The sequence below is a fragment of the Kogia breviceps genome, chromosome 9, assembly GCF_026419965.1.
Source record: "Kogia breviceps isolate mKogBre1 chromosome 9, mKogBre1 haplotype 1, whole genome shotgun sequence".
In the NCBI taxonomy this organism is placed as follows: Eukaryota; Metazoa; Chordata; class Mammalia; order Artiodactyla; family Physeteridae; genus Kogia; species Kogia breviceps.
In genome coordinates, this window is record NC_081318.1 from 42517325 (window position 1) to 42541065 (window position 23741).

The 23741-nt window shown below is 36.0% G+C and overlaps 1 protein-coding gene and 1 long non-coding RNA gene across 3 annotated transcripts in view; one reads left to right on the plus strand and one right to left on the minus strand.

Annotated features, from left to right (window-relative positions):
* The window catches only part of LOC136794841 (uncharacterized), a 334527-nt gene that overhangs the window by 294770 nt on the left and 16016 nt on the right, over positions 1–23741 (minus strand). The window lies entirely within an intron of this gene.
* Positions 1–23741, plus strand: part of TBX20 (T-box transcription factor 20) — a 56760-nt gene that overhangs the window by 28091 nt on the left and 4928 nt on the right. For both annotated transcript variants that reach the window (XM_059073878.2, XM_067042355.1), the window contains exon 7: positions 21162–21274. In XM_059073878.2, coding sequence (XP_058929861.1) covers positions 21162–21274 — 113 coding nt within the window. The remainder of the gene's footprint in view (positions 1–21161; positions 21275–23741) is intronic.

Sequence of the window (23741 nt, forward strand, 5' to 3'; positions counted from 1 at the left end):
TGGAGGAGAACAATGATATCTTTACAGTATTGAGACTTCTAGGAGTATGTCATATGTTTGTCTTTTTACTGAAACCTCTTCTTATGTTCTTTAGAAATTTTGGTATTTTCAAGTTTATAAGTCCTACACAGTTTCTTAGGCACATAGCTACATTGTCCAGTTCAATAGCCACTGGCCACAGATGGCTAGTGAGGACTTGAAATGTGGCTATTCCATATTAAGAAATACCATAGGCACCAAAAAACAAAACAAAAACAAAAAAACAAACAATAAAAAAAACCAAACACTGATTTTTAGGGTTTAGTATGAAAAAAAAGACTGAAAGTATCTCAACAATAGTTTTAGGATATTGATTACATGTTGAAATAATATTTTGGAGACATACTGGGTTAAATAAAATACTAAAATTAATTTCACTCGCTTTTTAAAAATGTGAAGACTATTAAAAATTACATATGTGGCTCACGTTACCTTTCTTTTGTCTAGAATGTACTAGAAGGCTTTTTTTTTTTGGTGTGAGATGGCTTGCTTTTGAAAATAGAATTTTTAATTAGAAATCTGTCTAGTCTGTAAAAAGATATTGATTCCTATATGTCTTTGGCATCCTGCCATCTTACTGAACTTAAAAAAATTAGTTTTAGGGCTTCCCTGGTGGCGCAGTGGTTGGGAGTCCGCCTGCCGATGCAGGAGACACGGGTTCGTGCCCTGGTCCGGGAAGATCCCGCGTGCCGTGGAGCGACTGGGCCCGTGAGCCATGGCCTCTGGGCCTGCGCGTCCGGAGCCTGTGCTCCACAACGGGAGAGGCCACAGCAGTGAGAGGCCCGCATACCGCAAAAAAAAAAAAAAAAAAAAAAAAAAATTAGTTTTAACAATTTTTCCTTTTAGTCTCTTGAGTTAGCCACTTAGATTTCTATATCATTTGCAAAAATGATCATTTTATTGTTTTCTTTCTAGGATTTACGCCTTTAACAATGCCTTTTTCTTGTTTTATTACACTGACTAAAATTTCCGGAATACGATTAAAAAGTGATGATAGTTAGCATTTTTCTCGTTCTTGACTTATTTAGTAATGTCTCGTGTTTTATCATTATATATGGTTTTCATAGGTTGTTGGTTTCAGATTGATATGCTTTATCATATTGAGCTATGCCTAAATTATGAATTTTTTGCTATCCTGAATATTAACTGAATTTATATTAAATGCTCTTTTAACATCCACTGAGACAATTTTAATTATTTTTCTTCTTTTAAATAACAATATGATTAATTCTAGTCATACTGTCTATGTTGAGCCATCCTTGTATTTCTGGAATACATCCTTTCTGGATTTTATCTGTTTTTCTTGTAATATATTGCTGGATTTAACTTACTCATTTTTTTATTTAAGACTTTTTGTATTAGTCTTCATAAGAGAGATACTTTGTTTCTTCTTTTCCTTCTCTGTCAGTTTTTGGTATCAGGTTTCTGCTAGTTTGTTTGAATAAACTGAAATATCTTCCTTCTTTTTATTGTTTGATCAGTTTAAATCCAAAGAAGTGATACTTTACAGTCTTGCCCATAAATTCATCTGTGTACACTATTCTTTTGGAATACTTCTTTAACTACTTTCTTAGTTTGTTCCATAATTAATCAGTCAAATGATCATTTACTTCTATCCCATTTAATACCTGTCTTGAGTTCTACTTTGTCTCATCTTATATTGGTATACCTTAACATTTTTTGCTTTTATTTGCCTTTCAATTTTTAAAAATCTTTGTCCCTACAGCAATAGACCCCTCTTTCTCTTACATAATCAAACAAATATCTTGACATTTCTTTCATTAAGTAAAAAACAACCTTCTCTTGATGCCATGTGTCTCGAGTTACTGATTTTGCCAGTTTTCTACTCCTTCTTATAGTAAAGCTCCTTAAAAAGAGTTGTGTGTATTCTCTTCTCAGTTCCTCTCTTCCCTTTGTCTCTTCTACCCTGTCATTTAGAATTTCACCTGCACTACCCCACCAGTCCACCTCTGTCCAGGTCACCAGTGAAATCCCCATTGCTGACCACAATGGTCAATTCTCAGTCCTATCTTACTTCACCTATTACCAGGGTTTGACACTGTTGTTTATTCTCTCCCTTTGTCCTCTTTGCTTCCAAGATCTCTCACAATCTCTAGTTTTTATTCTACTCCATTGGCCATTCTTTCTCCATCCCCTTGTTGGTTCTTCCCCTTGTCCTCCATCTGTAAAGAGTAATGTGTTCCAGGCCTTAGTCCTTGGACCTCTTCTATTCTCAGTTCGCATCCCCTTCCTGGGTGACATCACCAGTTTCATGCCATTATATGCTGACTACTATCAAATTTACATTTCTGGTTCTGGCCTCTCTAGAGTCAAAGCTCTGCCTGGCTATTTCTTTTACTTTTCCGTCTCTGCTAAGGGTACCTCACATCTACAACAGGACGCCCAACCACACTCTTCTACACCTGCTCTCCTCTTACAGTTCCCTTCTCAGCTGCATCCCTCCCGTTGCTCCAGCCAAAAGACTGGGTGTCACCCTTGCTGGCCCCTCTTTCTCTTTCCACATGCAGGCAACTAATCATTCTAACTATATCCAGAGGAGTCCAACTACTTCTTACCATTCTCACTGCTACCACTCTTTTATCTAGGACAAATCATCTCTTTCCTGAATTATTACATTAATTTTCTAATTGATCTTTCTACTCCCACTCTTACTGTTCTTAAGTCCATTTTCAGTTCACCAATCAGAATGATCTTATCAAAGAAAGGAAGTCAGATCACATCACTCTTGCTCAGTGACTCATCTTCCCATTCACAGTAAAATCCAAAGTCCAGACAAGGCCTGAAAGGTCCCATAGAATATGATTCCAGCCCTCCCAGTTATCTCTCTGAACTCACCTACCTTTGTCTTGCTCACTTTCCTTTGAACATGCCCAGGCCCATCTTAGCCCCAGTTAGGGCCTTTATACTTACTTACCCTCTGCCTAGATTATGCAGCTCCCAATATCTGATTGGTCCAATGCCTTGTCTTTTGCTTCCTACTATATCCCCAGAACCTAGAATAGGGCCTGGTACATAGTAAACACTCAAATATTTGCTGAGTAAATAATGATGTGTCTTTAAAAATGTCATACAGAGTATCTGTATTTTTAAAAATTTGTCTGAAGGTCTTTGTGTTTTAGTCGAAAAATTTATTCTGTCTCCAAGTATTATGACCGCTGATATGTTTGGTATTGTTTCTTTCTAACTGTTTCTGCTGTCTGTTTAATTTAGCTATTTGTTTTACCCCTTATTTTCTCTAACTGTCTTTTGTTAAATTTATCAAGTCCCGGCACCACCCCCCACCCCACCCCGCTTTTATTACAGTTAACATTCCACAGCCACCACGTTTCAGCCAGTGAGCTATGCAGTTGGCACATTTTATTTCAGCTACACTTCAAAATAATTCTATAATAAAGAATGATTATCATCCCTATAATTCTATAATAAAGAATGACTATCATCCCTATTAAGCTGAAACTTAAAGAGATTAATACTTTATTCAAATTTGCATATGGTAATTTGTGACAGCTGAGCCTCACACCCAGGTTAGTTTGTCTGAAACCAAAGTCCTTTCTCTAATGTTCATTATATTTCTTTTTAATATAATTATGCTTTTAAATTCTGAAAGACATAATTGTAAAATTGATATTTCTCTGTTATTGTTAGGAATGAAACTATATATTTTCTTTTCCTGTAAAATAGGAGATATTTAGTATGTGATTTTTTTCCTTGTACTGCCCCTCCCTCAACCTATAGTTTTGGTTTAAAAAATCTGGGATTTAAAATCCAGCTTTTTATTCATGTATCTTCTTTTTCAATTCTTTTTCTTAATGTTAATGTAAGGATCACATATACATCAACCACAATCATTTAAATTTAATTCTAGTAATACTCATTTCATTGTTTAATGCTCATTTCTTCTGTTATACTCTGATTACTGGAATTGTGTTCTGACTTTATTCTCAGTTGTTGATAAATGCTGAGTAATTGGTTGAGGAAGGATATATGGGTGACCCTCTTTATCAGTTCATACATATCTGAGAGGATCTGTTGCCATTATTATAACCTGACTAGTGTCACTGTCTTTCTCCTCAGAACTCTTTCAACCTTCCTTTGTCATCTAATTTTTAAATACTGTAGATAGAGTAAAAGCTGATGCTAAACTCACTGTCTTTCCTTTGTTGGAAAATTACCTTTTTTTCCTATCTGATAAAAATGCTTTTAGAAAGTTTCCTCTGAAATTCAGAAATTGTACCAGTATTTATTCAGTTGTAAATTTTTTTCATTCGTATTTACAATATAACTGAGCCCTTCCAATTGAAAACTCAAGTCATTACTCATCTCAGGAAAATTTTCTTCTTGTTCATTTTTTTTCTCCTCTTCCTCATTCTTTTTGCTTCTAATTGTTCTGCTCTATTCAGACCTACTAAAATTCCTATTATATAAATGTTACAACTCCTGAATCTATTCCCTATTTCTTTCATCTTTTGTTTAATAATTTTTATTTCTTTAACTGTTTACTCTGATATTGGAAGAATTTCCTATATGAGTCTTCTGATTTGTTGATTCTGTTTTCTACAGCATCCGGTATTCTGTTTGCTGTCTTTATTGAGTTCTTTTAAAATGTGGTAATTATTATTTTGTCACTTTCAAGTATACTTTTACATTTCCAGATTGTTTCCTTTTCATTCCTGCTAGTCCCTGCTTTATTAATATAGGGTCTTCTTAAATCTCACTAAAAACTTGAAACTACAAATTAGAGACTTAAAACATTTGTTTCTTGGAACAAGTCTGTTTCAAAAGAGATCACTTGTTCTGTTTTTAAAAATTAGTTTTCTTCTTTTGAATTGCTGAGTGTTTTGTAATTCCAATTATCTTTCTCTAGCTCATGTATAGAATGGGATGTCTGTTTAGCGTTAGGAGCTGAGATTAATTGTGAATAAAATCATGTGGCTCTTTGTTTAATCTTGCAGGTGCAGACTGAAGAAGGGGTAATAATTTAAACTTACTGTGAGTGTGCCAATTTGGAAATAAAATTGTTTGGGTTAGGAAGTTGTCGCAGGTAGGTGGAGATAGCCTTGGAAAAGGGAGTTTTAACTTTGCATTGATTATATTACCCTGTCTGCCTCAGCAGCTGGAAATCAGTTGTTCCCTCTCCATGCCCAGCAAAGCAACCTCATGGCCCTCCTCCAGGGCCCATGGTGGTCATTAGCCCCACACCCTTCAGTGTACCAAGACCACAGTGTGCTAGCTGAGAGCGTGCTGCTGTGGGATCCCTTCCTCATGGCCTCCAGCAGTGTAAGAATCTGCTTCTCATCAACTGCTCAAAGATCTGCCTTTATCATTAATCTTTATCATTAATCTCTGCTGCTCCAAGGTGTGGTTTAGGTGAAGCTCTGACAGAGGGCTTTTCGTTTCTTCCCCATCCCCCCAAGTAGCTTTCCTCCCTGTACAGCAATGAACCACACGTTGTTTGATGCTTCCCTCACTCTTTTCCTGTGGCTAAAATGTCAAAGTATGCAGTTGGCACTCTCCCTTCACACTGAGAGTCTCTATAAAATGTTTTAAACTCCCTGGGATTGAACAAAACTTTCAAACACATGAAATTTGGACACAAGCCCAGAGGAAATCAGGCCTTCTTGCTCAGAGCTCAAACACTATTAGTTTAGATGAAGAAGAAAACTTCAGGAAACAAAGTTGCAAATCTGCTATTCTGGAAATTTATAGTTTTACCTGCATCAAGCCATGGAGCAGCAAGCATTTTGGCAGGTTTGCTAAAGAGGTTCAGTTTATGGATAATTCCTTGGTCTTAAATAATGACTTCCGGTGCTAGAAAGCAAGCACTGTTGGTTCTAACATAGCTCTAAGCTGGCTTGTGGAGTTTCTGAGGCAGTAAGGTTTTCATGAAGAGCAGTGTTGGGTGAGTGGGGCCCATCTCTAATCAGGTAGCTTGGAGCAGGGGTTGGCAAACCCTGCTGGTCTGCCACCTGTTTGGTATAGTCCACAAGCTAAGAATGGTCTTTGCATTTTAAATGGTTGAAAAAGTTATAAAAATAACATTTTGTGACATGCAAAAATTAAAATTTATTGTCTACAAAATTTTATTGCAGGACAGTCACGTTTTTCAATTTATGTATTGTATGTGGCTGCTTTCATGCTACAGTGACACAGCTGAGTATAAGTGACAGAGATCCTAAGGCCTGCAAAGCTTAAACTATTTTCTACCAGGCCTTTACAGAGTAAGTTTCCTGATCACAGGCTTAGAGCTTTAAGGGGCTGTGGAAATGTTGGCAGCAAGGAAAACTTCTACGCAGAAATTTTACCTCCTTAGGATGGTATTTAAAATGAAGAAACTCAGAATTTCATTTTGAGGCCCATATGGTGAGGCTAATTGACAAAGCTGGTGAGGTCTGATCTCTGTCAACACCTTATCCTTCCTATCTTTACAATGGTAGTTTTCGAGACATGCCTTAGGGTCATTTTAGCACCTGTAGTTCAAGCCAGAAGAAAGATGACAGAGTAGGATGACAGAGTAATAACTTCAGAGATGCATACTTTTTAAGATTCTCTGTAAATTTCAATTATCTATGTTATTTTTATCCATCATCTAATCTTATGCCTCAACTACAATGAATAACTGAAAACTAGGTTGTAATTTTTTTTCCACTTTCAGAGGAAACTTGCAGGGCCTCTAGAGAATAGTATAAAAGGCATTTGAGAAAGCTGGTGTTAGAAAGACTCCTAAAACATCATCCAGTTTATTGTTAAGGAATTAGAAAATACTTTTACTAATATTTCCCAAATTTGCATTTTAAAATGGAAAAATATGATATTTAAAATGTATAAGAATCCAGTACCCAAACTTTAAATAAGTCAAATGTGAGCCTCCACTTCTCAGAATCCCCCTCCCCAGAGACAGTCTCTGTCCTCAGTTTGAAGGAGATGTGTGTGCACACCCACATGTACTTTAAAGGTAAAATCCTACTTGAGTTCATACTGATACTTTCTATTTCAATTCAGGATGATAAAGTTTTTACTTAACCTCTCAGACCTTTTATCTGTACTTCTTTTCTCTCATGCTGAGCCTCTAGTTCTCAGTAACACCAGGAATGACAATATTCTGTCATTGCTCCTTTGCTTTATCTCACAGCATAGAGAAGCATAGCAATCTGAGATTATGTATGTCAGCGTATCTCCAACAAAGTGCCAACTAAAAACAGTTAAAAATCTTTTTGTGGTTCTTTTTGTCCTTAGTGTAGATTCTGTTGTGTTTCTTTTTAAGTTTTGTTTTGTTTTTTGGTCATACCACTAACCTAATGATACACATTTAGGTTCATTTGTTTTATTGTATTTTTTATTTTTTTGGAATTTAAAAAAGTATAATTTTCTTATATGGTTATTTAATACATGATTTACATGGTTTCAAGAAATCTACAGAACATGGCTTATTCAAAGGCAGTCAAAATTCTATATCTCCTCCATCCTATTTCTTCCCTCTCCTATCGGTAACTATTAAAAAAAAAGAAAGGGCTTCCCTGGTGGCGCAGTGGTTGAGAGTCCGCCTGCCGATGCAGGGGACGCGGGTTCGTGCCCCGGTCTGGGAGGATCCCGCGTGCCGCGGAGCGGCTGGGTCCGTGAGCCATGGCCGCTGAGCCTGCGCGTCCGGAGCCTGTGCCCCGCAACGGGAGAGGCCACAGCAGTGAGAGGCCCGCGTACCGCAAAAAAAAAAAAAAAAAAAAAGAAAAAGCATTGTTTATTCTTCCATTATGTTTTTTAATATAAGCAGATACATGTTTATATATGCTTCTTTTTCTTAAATTTTAACACTCTATACATTTTCACCTTGTTTTTTACGTAACAATGTACATTAGTATTTTATTATATATATATATCTGTACTATGTAAGTATATAATATACATGTAATGTATGTAGTAATATGTTTGGGCTCAGTTGTGGCATATTGTTTTGTTATATTTAAATAGATATACAAGTATTTTATATAAATAATCTTTTACTATGTGGTCTATTTTATTAGCAACTTTTTTTTTATACTTCTTTTTGGTAACTAGCAAGATTCATATTCTTGTTCTGTTTTCCTTTACACTAATATCTGTTAAGAACTCCTACTCTCCCTCTTTCTAATTTTCTTTAAGTCCCCTCCTACAAGCAATATTGAAATTAACTAGTAACTTTTTTTCTTCCCCCCTACTTTCCCTCTTTTTCAGCATCTGATTTGAAGTAACATCCTTTTAATCCCAATTAATAAACATATATAATCAACAACTGTATTCTACTTATCATGTTCTTTCCCCATTCTCCCCCCCATTTTTGACAACTATCTCATCTACCTTGTCAGAGAATACAGTCATTACATACTGTATCCTTTCTTATAACCATGGTTTAGTCTTAGTTCTATAAATAAATATATATTTAATGCCCCTGATGCATCTTATGTCAGTGTCTCTCCAGTGTTTTGGTTGTCTGAAGTTCATTTTCTACTTGGTTCCTTATAGTGGGACCAAAATTCCTTGTCTTTTGCATGAACATGACAGTCTGTGGCCTTTATTTGTGAAAGTCAGTTTGACTTGGTATACACAATCCTTCCATCACATTTTCTTTCCTGCCATATTTTAGATATGTTGTTACTTCACTGTCTCCTGGAATAAACTATGGCTGTCAAACTCTGATGACAATCTAATATTCTTTCCCATACAAGTGACAGCCTTTTTTCTGGGATGATCAAAAGATTTCATTCTTTTTCCTTTGTTCTTATTGTCCTTGATCAAAGGGCAGAAGGGGATGCCCAGTTCCCAGAGGATTATCTGGACATGTTGCCTTCTTATTTCTTTCACTCATAGATGATGTGAAGGGACTGAAAGAAGGTGGCATCAGTCTTCTGAAACATTATTCATTTGTTCCTCTTGTACCTCATGCTTCCTTAGAATGAGGAGTCCTTGGAGTACAATCCAAGACCCTCCCTACACTAACTTCTAGTGAGCTTGCCAATGGAATACATTTTAAATTGTCAGAAGCTCTGCTGATGACCTTAGAGGCAGAGAAGTGGAAATTCATGGTGAAATGAAATGTAAAGATTATGTGGATTTTCCTTCTTTACATCATGGGTCCTATCCAGACAGCTGGCACTTGCATCATTTTGGTGGACTCAATGGGAAGCTGAATGGATGTCCTGCTCAGTGCTCTCTCCAGATGTCCTATAGTAGAGCTATTTCTTTAAAAAATCCTCCTCTATCTTTGAATTTTGGACATATTAGTCACTTTTTTTCTTAAAGTGTGGTCCAGAATAAGACTTTCTGCAGTATACTTTTGTGTACTTAGTTCATCTCTCCTCCTCATCTTCACCTTCCCCTGTTTAGGATACCTGCTGCTGGTATCTGGGTTTTCTTCTAAGCATTCTGGCTAGCTTTGGAAAAAAGAAAATTCTGACATTCAGGGCTCCTGAAGAAGTCATGCATGTCATGAACTGATTAGTCCAACCTAATAGTTGTTACCCAAATAGCCAACAACATAAGTTCACATATCGCTCTTATAGTCTATCTTTAGAAGAAAACCAGTATAACTGATTTATGCAAAGCAGAGGAATACATATATGGGGGGGAGCATTGTATTGCCTGAGAAAATAAATGGAGTAAACTTCAGCCTAGTGAATAGTGGAATGGTTATGGCTCATAACTTAGTTTGCTAATTCCCTTAATCTTTCATAAATACAACTATACTTGAGTATTATGGAGACTCTTACAAAGTAGATTATGCAGTGTCTGTAATAAAGTAAAAGTGAAATATAATTTCAATGAAGTCAGCTAAAAAAAACAAACAAAAAACCCTGGATGTTAAAGGCAGCCACCACGTGAAAGGCAGGCTCTCCGAAAGTAAAAATACTAAAGAAAGCAAATGGCAAAAGCTAGTAACAATGGTCTCTGCTTTATTTACTTTAAGGCTGGAGTGTTTTGGGGAGCCAACCAGTTTCTCTGTCATTATACCAATGAGGCAAGTAGGGCTGAGAGAGTGATCTGCCATATCACACAATTAGTTAGAAGATTTGGGGTTAGAACTCAGGGTTCTTTGCAACTAGTACTGGACTTTTTCAAAATGGCTCTTTTAAATTTTCACTTCTGTTTATATATTTATAGACTCATAAATTGTTAGAGCCATAATGGATCTTAGAGATCATCTAATCCAGCCCACCATTTCCCTACCACACCCTCATTTTATAGGAGAAAGCAAAACCCAGACACAGATAAGGAATCTGATCGCACAGCTTCTTAGTAAAGAAACATCTTTTTATCATCTCCAGTAAAGACAGAGTTAGTATAAGAGACTGTATGCATAAAATGGAAGTTATTTTGTTTGGTAACCAGATTAAAGTCTGCTTTTAAATACAATCTATTAATTTAATAAATTAAAATAGTCTGGTGACAACAACCACAGAAAGGAAGGGATGACTTTCAACAGAACTAAATTTTTTTTCAAATTATATAAGTAGTTACCACAAAATTCTTTTAACTAGCAAGCTATGTTCCTGCATTTAAAACGTTACTCATTTATTCACAGCTTCTAAGAGGAAACATTTATATTACAAAACAGTGTCAAACAAATCAGCGGGTTTGATAGAGTAGCAGAGTTATTCACAACTGACTTACGGTCATAATTTGTCCTCCTTTTTTTCTTGCTTGTGTCTTTCTTTCTATCTGTGTCTAAAGGATATTTGTTCCCTGCCTCACAATTTACTAAAGTTTATTTTTAGAGGCTGAATAATCTGTACTTTGCATGAGACCTTTGTTCTAGTCACAACAGTTAGACTTAAGAAACTAGTTTTTTTTTCCCACAGTGGTACAGTTTACTTATTTAAGTTGCTAATAATGATATAAAACCAGAAATGTGTATTACTATTGAAAAGAAAAATTAGTAGGATTAAGTCACATAAATAAAAATAAGCTAAAATCTAAAAGCTTTTAAAAAGATTATTTTGTTTTTCCAAAATGTATTGCATAATATATTTCTGTTCTCAAATTAAAATTAATGATTTATAATACATCTCCAATTGTATTATCTAAATTTTTCATTTATTAAGTACTTTGTAGAAGCAACAAATATTGATATATTGTCTTCCAGTAATTTATAACATTATCTGCATAAATCTTTAGAAAAATATTGTGACAAAGAGTTGTTTACAAAGGCCTAGTAAGATATGATGTAAACATGAGCAAACTGATGAGCAAGGACAACTTTAAATATTTTGTTTCCTGTAAATTAGATTTGATTTTAATGGATCTGACATTTTCTCCCTGAATGCAGCTTTTTACCAGGTCTGTATTTAGAAAGAGAGAAAGTTACAATGTAAATTGAAATAATATTTACTTTTTATTTAATTTTCTCTCTGACATGTATATTGTAGTATGGTTTAAATGAAGCATAGAGTTATAGCGACCGGAAGTCTCAATTTCATCTAAAATGATTATGATTATGTAACCAGCTTTAGGAACACAAGATTTTGATACTCAATAATAACAGTGATTTAATTTTGTTACCTATAAACATTTATTGAGCACTTATTATATGCCAAGTACAAACATAAACTCTCTATGTGTATTTAACTCATTAAATCTTAATAATAACCCTAAGAGCTAGGTCATATTAATATCCCTCATTTTGCAGATGAGAAAACTGAGGCAAAGAGTAGTGAAGTAATTTGACCAAAGGCACACAACTGGCAAGTGGCAGGGCTAGGATTTGAGCTAAGCAGGTTCCAGTAACCACTACACTAGGGCAGTGGTTCTCCGAGTGTGGCCTCCATGTCAGTAGCATCAGCATTACCTGGAAACACGCTGGAAATAATATTCTCAAGCCACACTTCAGACTTACTAAATTAGAAACTCTAGGGTGGGGTCCAAAAATGTGTGTTTTGACCAGCCCTCCAGGTAATTCTGATGAACACTGTCTTAGTCTGTTGGGCTGCTATAACAAAAATGCCATAGACTGTGAGTAGTTTAAACAACACACATTTATTTATTTCTCACAGTTTTGGAAGCTGGCAAGTCTAAGATCAAGGTGCTGGCAGATTCAGTTTTTGGTGAGGACCTGCTTGTGGTTCACAGACAGCTATCTTCTCACTGTGTCCTCACATGGCTGAAGAACAGAAAGCTAAAGCAAGCTCTCCTTTCTCTTCTTATAAGGGTACTAATCTCATTTATGAGGGCTCCACACTTAAGACCTAATGGTCTACCAAAGCCCCCACATCCTAAAATCATCACGTTGCAGATTAAGATTTCAACATGAATTTGGGGGACACAAACACTCAGTCTATAATTCACTAAAGTTTGAGAAACACTGCCTAGATAAAGAAAGCACTGTTCTCTCCCTCGTTCAAAGGCCAACAGTGTAGTGGTAATGGTCATGCAAACACATGATTGCCATCCATCTAGTAAGTGCATTTAAAGAGGAATATATTGGGTAAAGCGATGGCGCAAAGGAGAATGTGAAGGAAAAGGGAAGGTTTTGCTTTTTGAGCATTAAGAAATTTGTACTCTAGTTTCAGAGATAGAGGAAGGGTAATCAGTTCAATACTGATAGAGTATGTTGGTTTTGCTTATCTAGAGTTTGAACAAATAGTTCAGATGACTTCCAATAGTTCTGAACATTTTTGAAGAATCAACATAATCATTGCAGCTACCCTGTATCTTGCCCACCTCTGGCTATGATTGTGTCTCTCACATGTATATTAGTCTTGGAATTAATGGTTATGCATTAGTCAGAAGAGATCTCTTAAAGATACCTAGTGATGCACACTTTTTGCCTAGAAAAATAATTTAGTGTTAGATATTAGAAAGGCCAACCTTCAATAATGGTACCCATTTTACATATCTATTAAAACCCAAAGTAACTATTGTCTCTTGCTTTGGGATATAACAGAACTGAGCATTACAAGGTACTTTCCTAGCTTGTAATACCTAAGTCACTTAACCCATTAGGTGAGTCATCCCTTATTTTTCAGAGCACAGTATTCCAGAAATCCTCACAGTAGTCTTTCAGGCTAAATAAATTCTTTGCACTTTTCATTCTGCTGGAAACAGGGATTAGACATAAAGTAAACAACATGAGCTGTGCCTTGTTCCATTCTTCGTAACATCTTCGAAGAGACGGCCCTGATTTGCACCACTGTTTTCAATCACTTAAAAGGCAATAATTTAATTATGCCATCCTTTATATAAGAACTGCCATTGCTTTCAGTTCCCTTCCAGCCCTGACAAAAATAAATCACTTCAATAAATCCCTTTTTTCCCCCTCTTAGAGACAAGAATAAGTAATGATACCAGTGATCTTCCAAGGACAAAATAAATATAATGTACTTCGTATAGAAAGGCAAAATATTTCACAAGGCAGTGATTCATAGTGTTATTTAAACAATTTTTCTGTGTATATGTGAAAAATGTTTAAATGATTTTATATAAGGGCATTTTTAGAGAGGCAGATACTACACTCTGCTTTTGAACTTAAATGCTTGGATAGAGCAGTCTACGTGCCTAGGATGGGCAACAGAATACACCTTAGAAATACACCATCCATAATTTCAGCCCAATGATGGTCATTCCTTTATGACTTTACAAAGAGAAAATATTTTCTATGGTCTTTGAAACAAGTTTTTCCTCATGTGAAAATAACCACCTAATTCTTTTCTAAGTTCATTTAAAATATTAACAGTATGACACATGGCTTACACTAAAAGGACACCAGCTTGAATGTATATTATAGTTGTCATTTTATTAAGGGTTACTCATCTCAATTGACTTTTTTCTTAATGATCCAAGTTACCCAAAAAGACAGTCATGCTCTAATATTACAGTGAATTAAGTCCTTGAGTAAGTGACTCAGCTGTTAAGGCTACAGGGGTCCAACATTACCAGAGTGTGGGCATATAAAGCTTAAAATATATGGCAGTTGGCAAACTGATTAGTTAGGGTCCATGTCATGCCAAGTTACCCTTTCTGTTAATTTCTGCATTTACTGGTGCCTCTTAGTAAATGATAAAATATTTTCATGTCAACAAGTCCAACTCAAGGGATTCAACAAGTTCACGGGATCTTTAAAAATAGGTTACATTTTTAGCAGGTGATATGGACTCATTAAAGCCTAATGTTATATTTTATGATAGGTATAATTTTATAATAGAACTGCAAATAACATACTTTTCAAGTTTTCTGCTGACTTTTACATTCAATCACTGGGAAAAATCCTCCTGTTTGGATAATGTTATTCTGAATTAGGATTATTCATATGGGTGAAATAAATTGGAAAAAAATATAATCTAAAAGAATAGAATTTTTACCTGCTTTAGAGATATATATACATATATATACATATATATATATATATATATATATATATATTTTTTTTTTTTTTTTTTTTTTTGCGGTATACGGGCCTCTCACTGTTGTGGCCTCTCCCATTGCGGAGCACAAGCTCCGGACGCGCAGGCTCAGCGGCCATGGCTCACAGGCCCGGCCGCTCCGCCACATGTGGGATCTTCCCGGACCGGGGCACAAACCCATGTCCCCTGCATTGGCAGGCGGACTCTCAACCACTGCGCCACCAGGGAAGCCCTAGATATACTTTTATAGGCCACTAATATTTACTGAGTACCTCCTATGTGCCAGACACTTTTGAGTAATTCAAATGCTTTATCTCATTTAATTCTCATAGTTATAGTTCTTATCACTATTATTTGCTTTACTTTTATTTTTCCGTAGCACTATCATCATCATCTAATATGCTACATATTTTTCTACATATTTTTCTTATCATCTTTCTCCCTCTCTCCCATTAGGCAGGGATTTTTACGTTTTGCTTCCTGCTGTCTCCATAATTCCTAGAATAGTGCCTTGTTCATAAAAGGTGCTAAATAATTTTGGGGGGGATGAATGAATGACTTCCCAATTTACAGATGAAGAGAGGTTATGGAAGTAACAAAACTAGAATGTGAAAATGGTTTTAGGTGGTTCATATACTCATCTATCCATTCATCCATTTAATGAGTGACTTTAAAGCCCATGAAATTTCCAATATACCACATTGCCTCCAATGCATTTACTATATTGGTATAAAAATCAGCATGATAATGACAGTTTTATCAATTCATTATAAGTTCCCCAAGTATCAGCATTAGACCAGCAGTTCTTCTCTTTCTGTCCATTGGTAGATTACCATTTCTTATGATAGTTTATGATTTGTAATTAATTTTGAATAAACATGTCCAAAGTTCAAATGGTGCAAAGGCATACATGGAGAAAAGTACCCATCACACACCTTCTCCTCCACTAGAACCACCTGGGGAGCTTTAACAATTACTGAAGCCTCTGTCCCACCTCATAGATTGTGATTTACTTGATCTGTGGGTATGACCTGGTTTTGGAATTTTTAGAAGAGCCTCAGGACAGATTTTGCTTCAGGTAAAGGTAAAGCAATGAGGACCAAATATAACCTCTTGCCTTAAATAACTAAGAAACATACAAAATATATGAAACAATGCTTTTTAAAATGATACTGGACACAACGCAACAAAAGACAGTAATCCCTAAAAGATGGGAAACAAATGAGGTGAGCCCTATGATGGACCCAGCTTATAGTCTGAGACAGTATCTAGGCCATGGCACAGGGAGGGAGAATACAGGCTGAGCCTGGCACACTCCCTGAGTTGGGCAGTCAGAGCTGAGAGTTCAATGACAGCAACAGTGAGAATCCACAGGACAGACCACAGGAGAAGAGAACGTCAGAGTCCTACAGGGGGTCCCTCTTGAGTGTTCAGCTGGGAGCTGACTAGCATATGTGTGAGGAAACTACCAGAGGTTGCGGGGAGGGGAGCACCTGAAAAGATTGGAAAAAACAGTACCTAGTGTCCATACAGGGATAAAAATAATACCTGTTCTAACTAGATGGACTGGAAAATCTTGCAATTTGCAGGGCATTTGATAGAAAACTCAGAAGGGTTTTGCTTTAATAGTGAGAAAAAAATTAGTCCTAGACTAAACAGTATTCCAGTCCTACCTAACATATCTTGAAAGCAAGACCTAAACGACCACTTATTTCCAAGTAATTTAACTATATCCTAGAACAAAGCTCAAGAATATTTATAAGAATACAGAAATATCCAGCAACCACCAAGATTAAATTCACATCTGACATCCAATTAAAAATGAACAGAAATGCAAAGAAGTAGAAAAATATAACCCATAAATTAACCAATTGAAAATAACCCAGAACTGACACAAATATTACAATTAGCAGACAAGGACATTAAAACAGTTATTATAACTGTATTCCAAATAGCCAAAAATTAAGTAGAGACACGGAAGAGGCCCAAGTGATCTAAATCAAAATTCTATTATGGTTTAATCACAGGATATTCAATCTAGTTCCCTGTACTATACATTAGGACCTTGTCAGAATTCTAAAGAGGAAAACTATAATGTATAAAATGAAAGATACACTGGATGGGACTAATGGCAGATTAGATGTTGCAGATGGAATAATTAGAGAACTTTAAGACACAGCAATAGAAACTATCCAAAATAAAACAGAGAGCAAAGAGAAATTTTTAAAAATGAAGAGTATCAGTGAGTTGTGGGGAAACTTTAAACAGTCTAATATATGTGTAACTGGAAAATTGGAGCCGCTAAAAGGTGGATGGGGAGATGAAGGAAGAATTATATTTGAAGAAATAATGTTCAAAAATTTTCCAAATTTAATGACAACTAAAAACACACAATCCAAAGAGGCCAACAAACCCAAGCTCAAGAAGCATTAAGAAATAACACCAAGGCACGTCATAATCAAATTGCTCAAAACCAGTGTAGAAAATATTGAAAGCAACCAGGGAATTAAAGACATAGCACATAAGATAAGGATGACAGCAGATTTCTTGTAAGAAACAAAGTAAATGAGGAGACAGTGGAGCAACATTTCTAAAAGTGCAGAAAGAAAAAATGTCTGCTCACCTAGAAATTTATACCCAGCAAAAATGTTAAAAAAAAAAAAAAAGCAAAATGAAGACTTTTTTCAGACACACAAAATTGCACTACAGATATGTTAAAGCAAGTCCTTCAGGTACAAGGAGAATTATAACAGATGTCAACCTAGATCTACACAAAGGAATGAAGGACAGTGGGAATGTTAACTACAAGAAAAAGCAGATCAATTTTTTTCATATTATTCAAAACTTTTAAAACATATTAACTGTTTAGACAAAAAAATAACAGTGTAGTGTGGGGTTTCTGTAAAAGTAAAATGTTTGACAAGAATGGCACAAAGGTTAGAAGAGAGAAATAAAAGTAATGTTATTTTGAGTCTTATACTTAAAGTGGTTACTATCACTTGCCAAGCAGATTGTGATGTGTTAAAGATATTTACTGTGAACACTAAATCAACCACTAAAAAACCCAAAAGTTATAAATAATAAACCAACAAAGGAAATGAAATGGAATTATAAAATATAACCTAAAAGAAGGCAAAAAGAGGAAGATTTTTTTGACAAAGATGCAGTGGTAATTCAGTGGAGATGGGGTCATCTTTTCAATGAATAGTGCTGGAATAGTTGGCTATCAATAAGCAAAAAATGAATATCCATCCATACCTCATGCTTATACAGAATTAACTCAAGGCAAATTATATATCATTATGTGAAACCTAAAACTATAAGAACTTCTAGAAAAAAAAATTAAGAGAAACTGTTATGGTCTTGGTTTAGGCAAAGATTCTGGGATAGTATAGCAAAAGCATCCATAAAATTGCAAACAATAAATTGGGACTTTATAAAAATTTAAAACTTCTGCTGTTTAAAAGACACTGTTAAAGATGAAAAGAAAAGCCACAGCCTGGGAGAAAATATTTTCAAGTCATACATCCTATAAGGACAAGCATCCCGAATATGTAAAGAAATCTCAAAACTCAATAATAAGGAAACAACATAATTTTTTAAATGAACAAAATATTTGAACAGTTTTACCAAAGTTAATATATAGAAGCAAATAAGCACATAAAAAGATGAGTAACATCTTAGTCATTACGGAAACACTAATTAAAACTATGATGACATACTAGTCCATGTGTATTAGAATAGCTAAAATTAAAAAGACTGATCACACCAAGTGTTGGTGAGAATGTGGAGGAATGGAACTCTCATACACTGCTGAGTGGGAATACTAAAATAAATGATACAACTGCTTTGGAAAATAGGTTGGCAGTTTCTTAAAAACTTACACATATACCAACCATACAATCCAGCCATTCCACTCCGAGGCATTTTCTCAAAAGAACGGAAATCATATGAATATTTTAAAATGTACATTAATATATGCAGCAGCGTCATGTGTAACAGTTAAAAACTAGAAACAATACAAATGTCCATCAGCAGATAAACAGGTAGACTACAGTATGTCCATACAATAGAATGCTACTCAGAATAAGAAAGAATGAACTATTGATATGTGAATCTCAAAGTAATTTAGCCAGATAAAAAGATACACATAAGGTATGATTTCATTTTTATAAAATTTTAGAAGACACAAACTAATGTATAGGAACAGAAATCATACTAGTGTTTTCCTTGGAAAAGTATGTTGGGGTGGAGACCAGGGAGCATGATGGGCATGAGGAAACTTTTGGAGGTGTTACATACATTTAATATCTCACTGTGAAGGTGGTGTCACTGGTCACATAAGCCCAAATTGATCAAATTGTACAATTTAAATATATGCCACTTACTGTACATTAATTTTACCTCAATATAGTTGTTGTTTTTTAAGAGCTTTAGGTAACTCAAGTGTATTTGGGACAAATGTGGGAATCATTGTTCCAGTAGGTCCCTAGTTCCACACTACAGAGACAACCTATTCTAGGCAGCTTCCTGTTCTAGAAACTGGAACATTCTGGAAATACTGTGCAAATAAAAACATACATATTTCTTGTTTTAAATTTATAAATGGCAGCAAACTTTATACACTGTTCTGTACTTAACTTTTTTCACTTAATATGTCTTGATGATCATTCCATATCAAAATATGGAATGGCCTCATTTTTTTAAACACCTACAGTGTTAATCCACTGGATCTGGAATTTGCCTGATCCCAGTGATTTTGGCTACATGAGGTGGTACTGTATGCTTATTTTAAAACCTTTTGGGAGTAAAGATAGAACTTGAATAGTTGTTAGAATTAATTTTTCTTTTAGGCATACCTTTAAGTCTTCATTTGCATGCTATATAATATGACATACAATGCTTTAATCTGTGTGAGTAAACAAGCTTTCTAGAACACCAAGTTCACTATTAGTATTTTTTTCACAGGTAAAGTCCGTATATCTCTGTGAAATGTTGACAAGTATTACATTTTGAAAAGTTATTATGACATTTTATTTGCTTTCCTTATCCCCTCAAGATGAAATTTGGTGTTCGGTTTGTCCTTATTCAACACACTTTTTAATAATCCTTTATTTGTCCTTTGGTGGTTAATTTGGTGTTGGTCTTTAGGCCACAGCTATTCTTGGAGATGTATACTGTATAAGCTAACCTGTTACCAACTTCCATTTTTGGCAAATAAATCATTTGGCTAAACTCTAGCTGGGGGCTTCCCAGGTGGTGCAGTGGTTAAGCATGTACCTGCCAATGCAGGGGACACAGGTTCAAGCCCTGGTCTGGGAAGATCCCAAATGCCGTTGAGCAACTAAGCCTATGCACCACAACTACTGAGCCTGTGCTCTAGAGCCGGCGAGCCACAACTACTGAGCCCATGTACCACAACTACCGAAGCCCGCATGCTACAACTACTGAAGCCTGTGTGCCTACAGCCCGTGCTCCGCAACAAGAGAAGCCACCGCAATGAGAAGCCCATGTACCACAACAAAGAGTAGCCCCTGTTCACCTCAACTAGAGAAAGCCTGTGCACAGCAACGAAGACCCAATGCAGCCAAAAAAATTCATTAATTAATTTTTTTAAAAAAACCTCTTATCTGGTGTTTTTCTTGCTTAATGGCAGCAGGTTGAACTGGTAAATACCAAAATAATTTTTGTTTTTAAAGTTAACACTCTTTAGTTTTTAGACTATATTGCAAGAGAAAGACCATCTACAAAGACAATATACCAATTTCTTTGGTGGCTTACATTCCCTAATGGCCCTTTATGTGTCCTTCATAGGTTTTCCATAATTTTCAGTCTTAAAGCAACAAGAATCTCAAAGTGGCCATTATCCATACTACCCATATTGTCATATACTCTATGCACTTACTAGGTTTATTAGTGAACATTGAGTCTTTTTTATGACTAATGATATTCTGAACTTTGGGCCAGTATTTCATCAGATGTTCAATCAGTGCAGTTCATATCAGGTGAGTATTTGTTTTGTATTCATTAGCTGATGCAGTCACAGGATTGCAGCTCCTTGTAGTAAATTCACCAGACATTTTTTCACATCATTAAACTCCATATTCATATGGTCAGGTTTTATAGCTCCTTGTTCACCTTTGACCCTAATTTTGTAGAATTTCAGAGAATTGTCCTTATCCTGTCCAGTTAGATTTCTTATATTTATATGCCTGAGGTCATGTTTCTGAGGCATCTACAATGAAATAAACGTACATGTTTTGAATGTTATCTTTCCCTGAAGTGGTGGTATTTTTTAAAAATATTTTATTTATTTATTTATTTATTTATTGGGCTGTGTCGGGTCTTAATTGCAATGTGTGGGCTCTTCGTTGTGGCACTCGGGCTTCTCTCTAGTTTTCTAGAACACTAGAAACGTGTGGCCTGCGGGTTTTCTCTTCTCTAGTTGTGGTGCTGGGCTCTGTAGTTTGTGGCACGCGCGCTCTCTAGTTGAGACGCATAAGTGAGCTCAATAGTTGTGGCATGTGGGCTTAGTTGCCCTGCGGAATGTGGGATCTTGGTTCCCCGACCAGGGATAGAAACTGCATCCCCTGCATTGGAAGGTGGATTCTTTACTGAAGTGGTGGTCTTTTGGCTGAGAAAATGTTTGACTGACTGGTAAATCATCTTTAAGACTCCTCTCCTTCTCTGAGTACTTAACTTTTTAGTTTACTCAGGATGTGTCACTCTCTAATCTAGGGAAAGTGTGGAGAGCCTGATTCAAAAGCATTCCTATGCCCGCTCACCCATCCGTACCTATGGAGGAGAAGAGGATGTGCTGGGGGATGAGGTTCAGACAACACAAAATAGAGGTAAGACCGCTTCTGGGCTATGCAACTGCTGGGCAGGGAGGTGATGAGACTTCTAGCCCTCAGGGGAGAGACTGCCCCAATGTATTTCAGAAGCCTCTTCAGGAAGGGACAGCCTGAGGCTGATCATTATTTTGCCTTTGCATCTTAAGTGACTGTGCTGCCTAAAGCCTTCCTGTAGTTTGTTTTCCAGTAAAAGGACATTGAGCCTCTGAATCAGGGCCCAGGAGTTATTTGTCTGTGATCTACTACCAAAGAGCTATTGGACTTTGGGGGTTGCCCCTTAGTCTTTCTCAACCTCAGTTTTACAATCTGAAAATCAGGGAATATATCTGTTTTACTTATATCAGGAATATCTTATTAGGATCAATGACTAGAAATGGAAAACACTTTTAAAAATAAGATTCTCAGGCTTCCCTGGTGGCGCCCTGGTTGAGAGTCTGCCTGCCGATGCAGGGGACACAGGTTCGTGCCCCAGTCCGGGAGGATCCCCCATGCTGCAGAGAGGCTGGGCCCATGAGCCATGGCTGCTGGGCCTGCGCATTCGGAGCCTGTGCTCCGTGGCAGGAGAGGCCACAACAGTGAGAGGCCCGCGTACAGCAAAAAAAAAAAAAAAAAAAGATTCTCCTAGTGAACACATAGTGTAGAGGCGGTGGCCCAGGTGGTGAGAATAGGGGAATACTAAAAAGTTCTTCTGCTGCAGATGTTCAAAGAGGAGCCCTCCGCATCTGGGAGGCCAGAGAAAAGAAACCAGAGGGGGGTGCCCAGGCACAGGGATGTTCACATGGGGAGAGTCCTCTGTCATATTTTTATGTCCATGATATGGAATAGCATAAACAGTCAGAACATATGACATCTTTTACAGCTAAATTCAGATGAGCTACTAGTAATTATACAACTGGAAAATTCAGTGTCAAATTTTGTTTAAACTTCTGGATACTGTGATATAAGAAAAACTTACTCTTGCAACTTGTCAAATATCTAATAAAAAATTATGGATGCTAAGCTGTCATTCCTGATAGTTTGTAATGATGTATATTACCATTATTACTTAATATATTATTATATACTAAATATGTGATAAATACAGTATACATATATATTTTTTTTTATATTGTGACAATTTTTTCTTTTCTATTGATGGGGCTTCTCATCTTGCTCAGTACTATGCTATTTTCATAAATGCATTTTGTTTTTATAACATGATAACATATTTTTATATCTGGTAGGGAAAATCTATCCTTGTTATAATTTTAAAAAATTTAAAATTCTGTCATTATTTGTCCTGATAATTTTGAGAATCGAGTTGAAGAGGGAAAAAACATTGGCATTTCATTGGCTTTACACTCAACCAATAAATTAATTTGGGAATAAATGACTTTAAAAAAATTTTTATTTTTCATCCAAGAATATGGCATGTGTCTCCAATTATTAAAATCTTTCCTTACATCTCTATTTCAATAGAGTCGTGTGAAAAACTTCAAATAAGTATCGTGCATTTCTTTTTAGAGTAATTTCTAAGTATTTATGCTTTATTTTTGACAGTGCGTATTGTTTCCACATAACTCAGCTATGCTGAGTAGAGCTGGCATATTAAAATGTGTTTGGATTTTGTGTATCTGTCTTAAATGTAATCAACATAGTAAATGTTCTCATTATTTCCAAAAGAAAAGAGTTACAGAAGCTAAAGAAAAAAGGAAAAACAGTCTTGTGGATTTTCATAGTGGCTTTGGAAACCAGGTAGCTTTGTTGAGGCTTGTCTGTCCAGCCTTACTTATAGGGATGCTACAGAGGTTAGGACAGATATCAGCTATTTGGAAGTCCTTTATAGGGAATCAGGTCATTACCTTCAGGCAGGCTAGTGTTTTAGTCACTCTCAGGGAGTATGCAGTACATCTATTGAGTTAAGTCAGTAAATTCTCTTTTCCATAGGTGGTATAAATGATATATTCTTGGGTGGAAAGCTAGATATGCCTCATGACTGACCTCTCTTTTAAATTATAGATCTATTACATATTTTTTAAAATAAAATTGACCCTTACAGATAATGTAATTCTTTTCTTTAACATCTTTATTGGAGTATAATTGCTTTACAATGTTGTGTTAGTTTCTGCTGTATAACAAAGTGAATCAGCTTTACATATACATATATCCCCATATCTCCTCCCTCTTGCATCTCCCTCCCACCCCTCTAGGTGGTCACAAAGCACAGAGCTGATCTCCCTGTGCTATGCAGCTGCTTCCCACTAGCTGTCTATTTTACATTTGGTAGTGTATATGTATCCATGCCACTCTCTCACTTCGTCCCAGCTTACCCTTCCCCCTCCCCATGTCCTCAAGTCCATTCTCTACGTCTCCATCTTTATTCCGGTCCTGCCCCTAGGTTCTTCAGAACCTTTTTTTTTTTTTTTTTTTTTTTTAGGATTCCATATATATGTGTTAGTATACCGTATTTGTTCAGATAATGTAT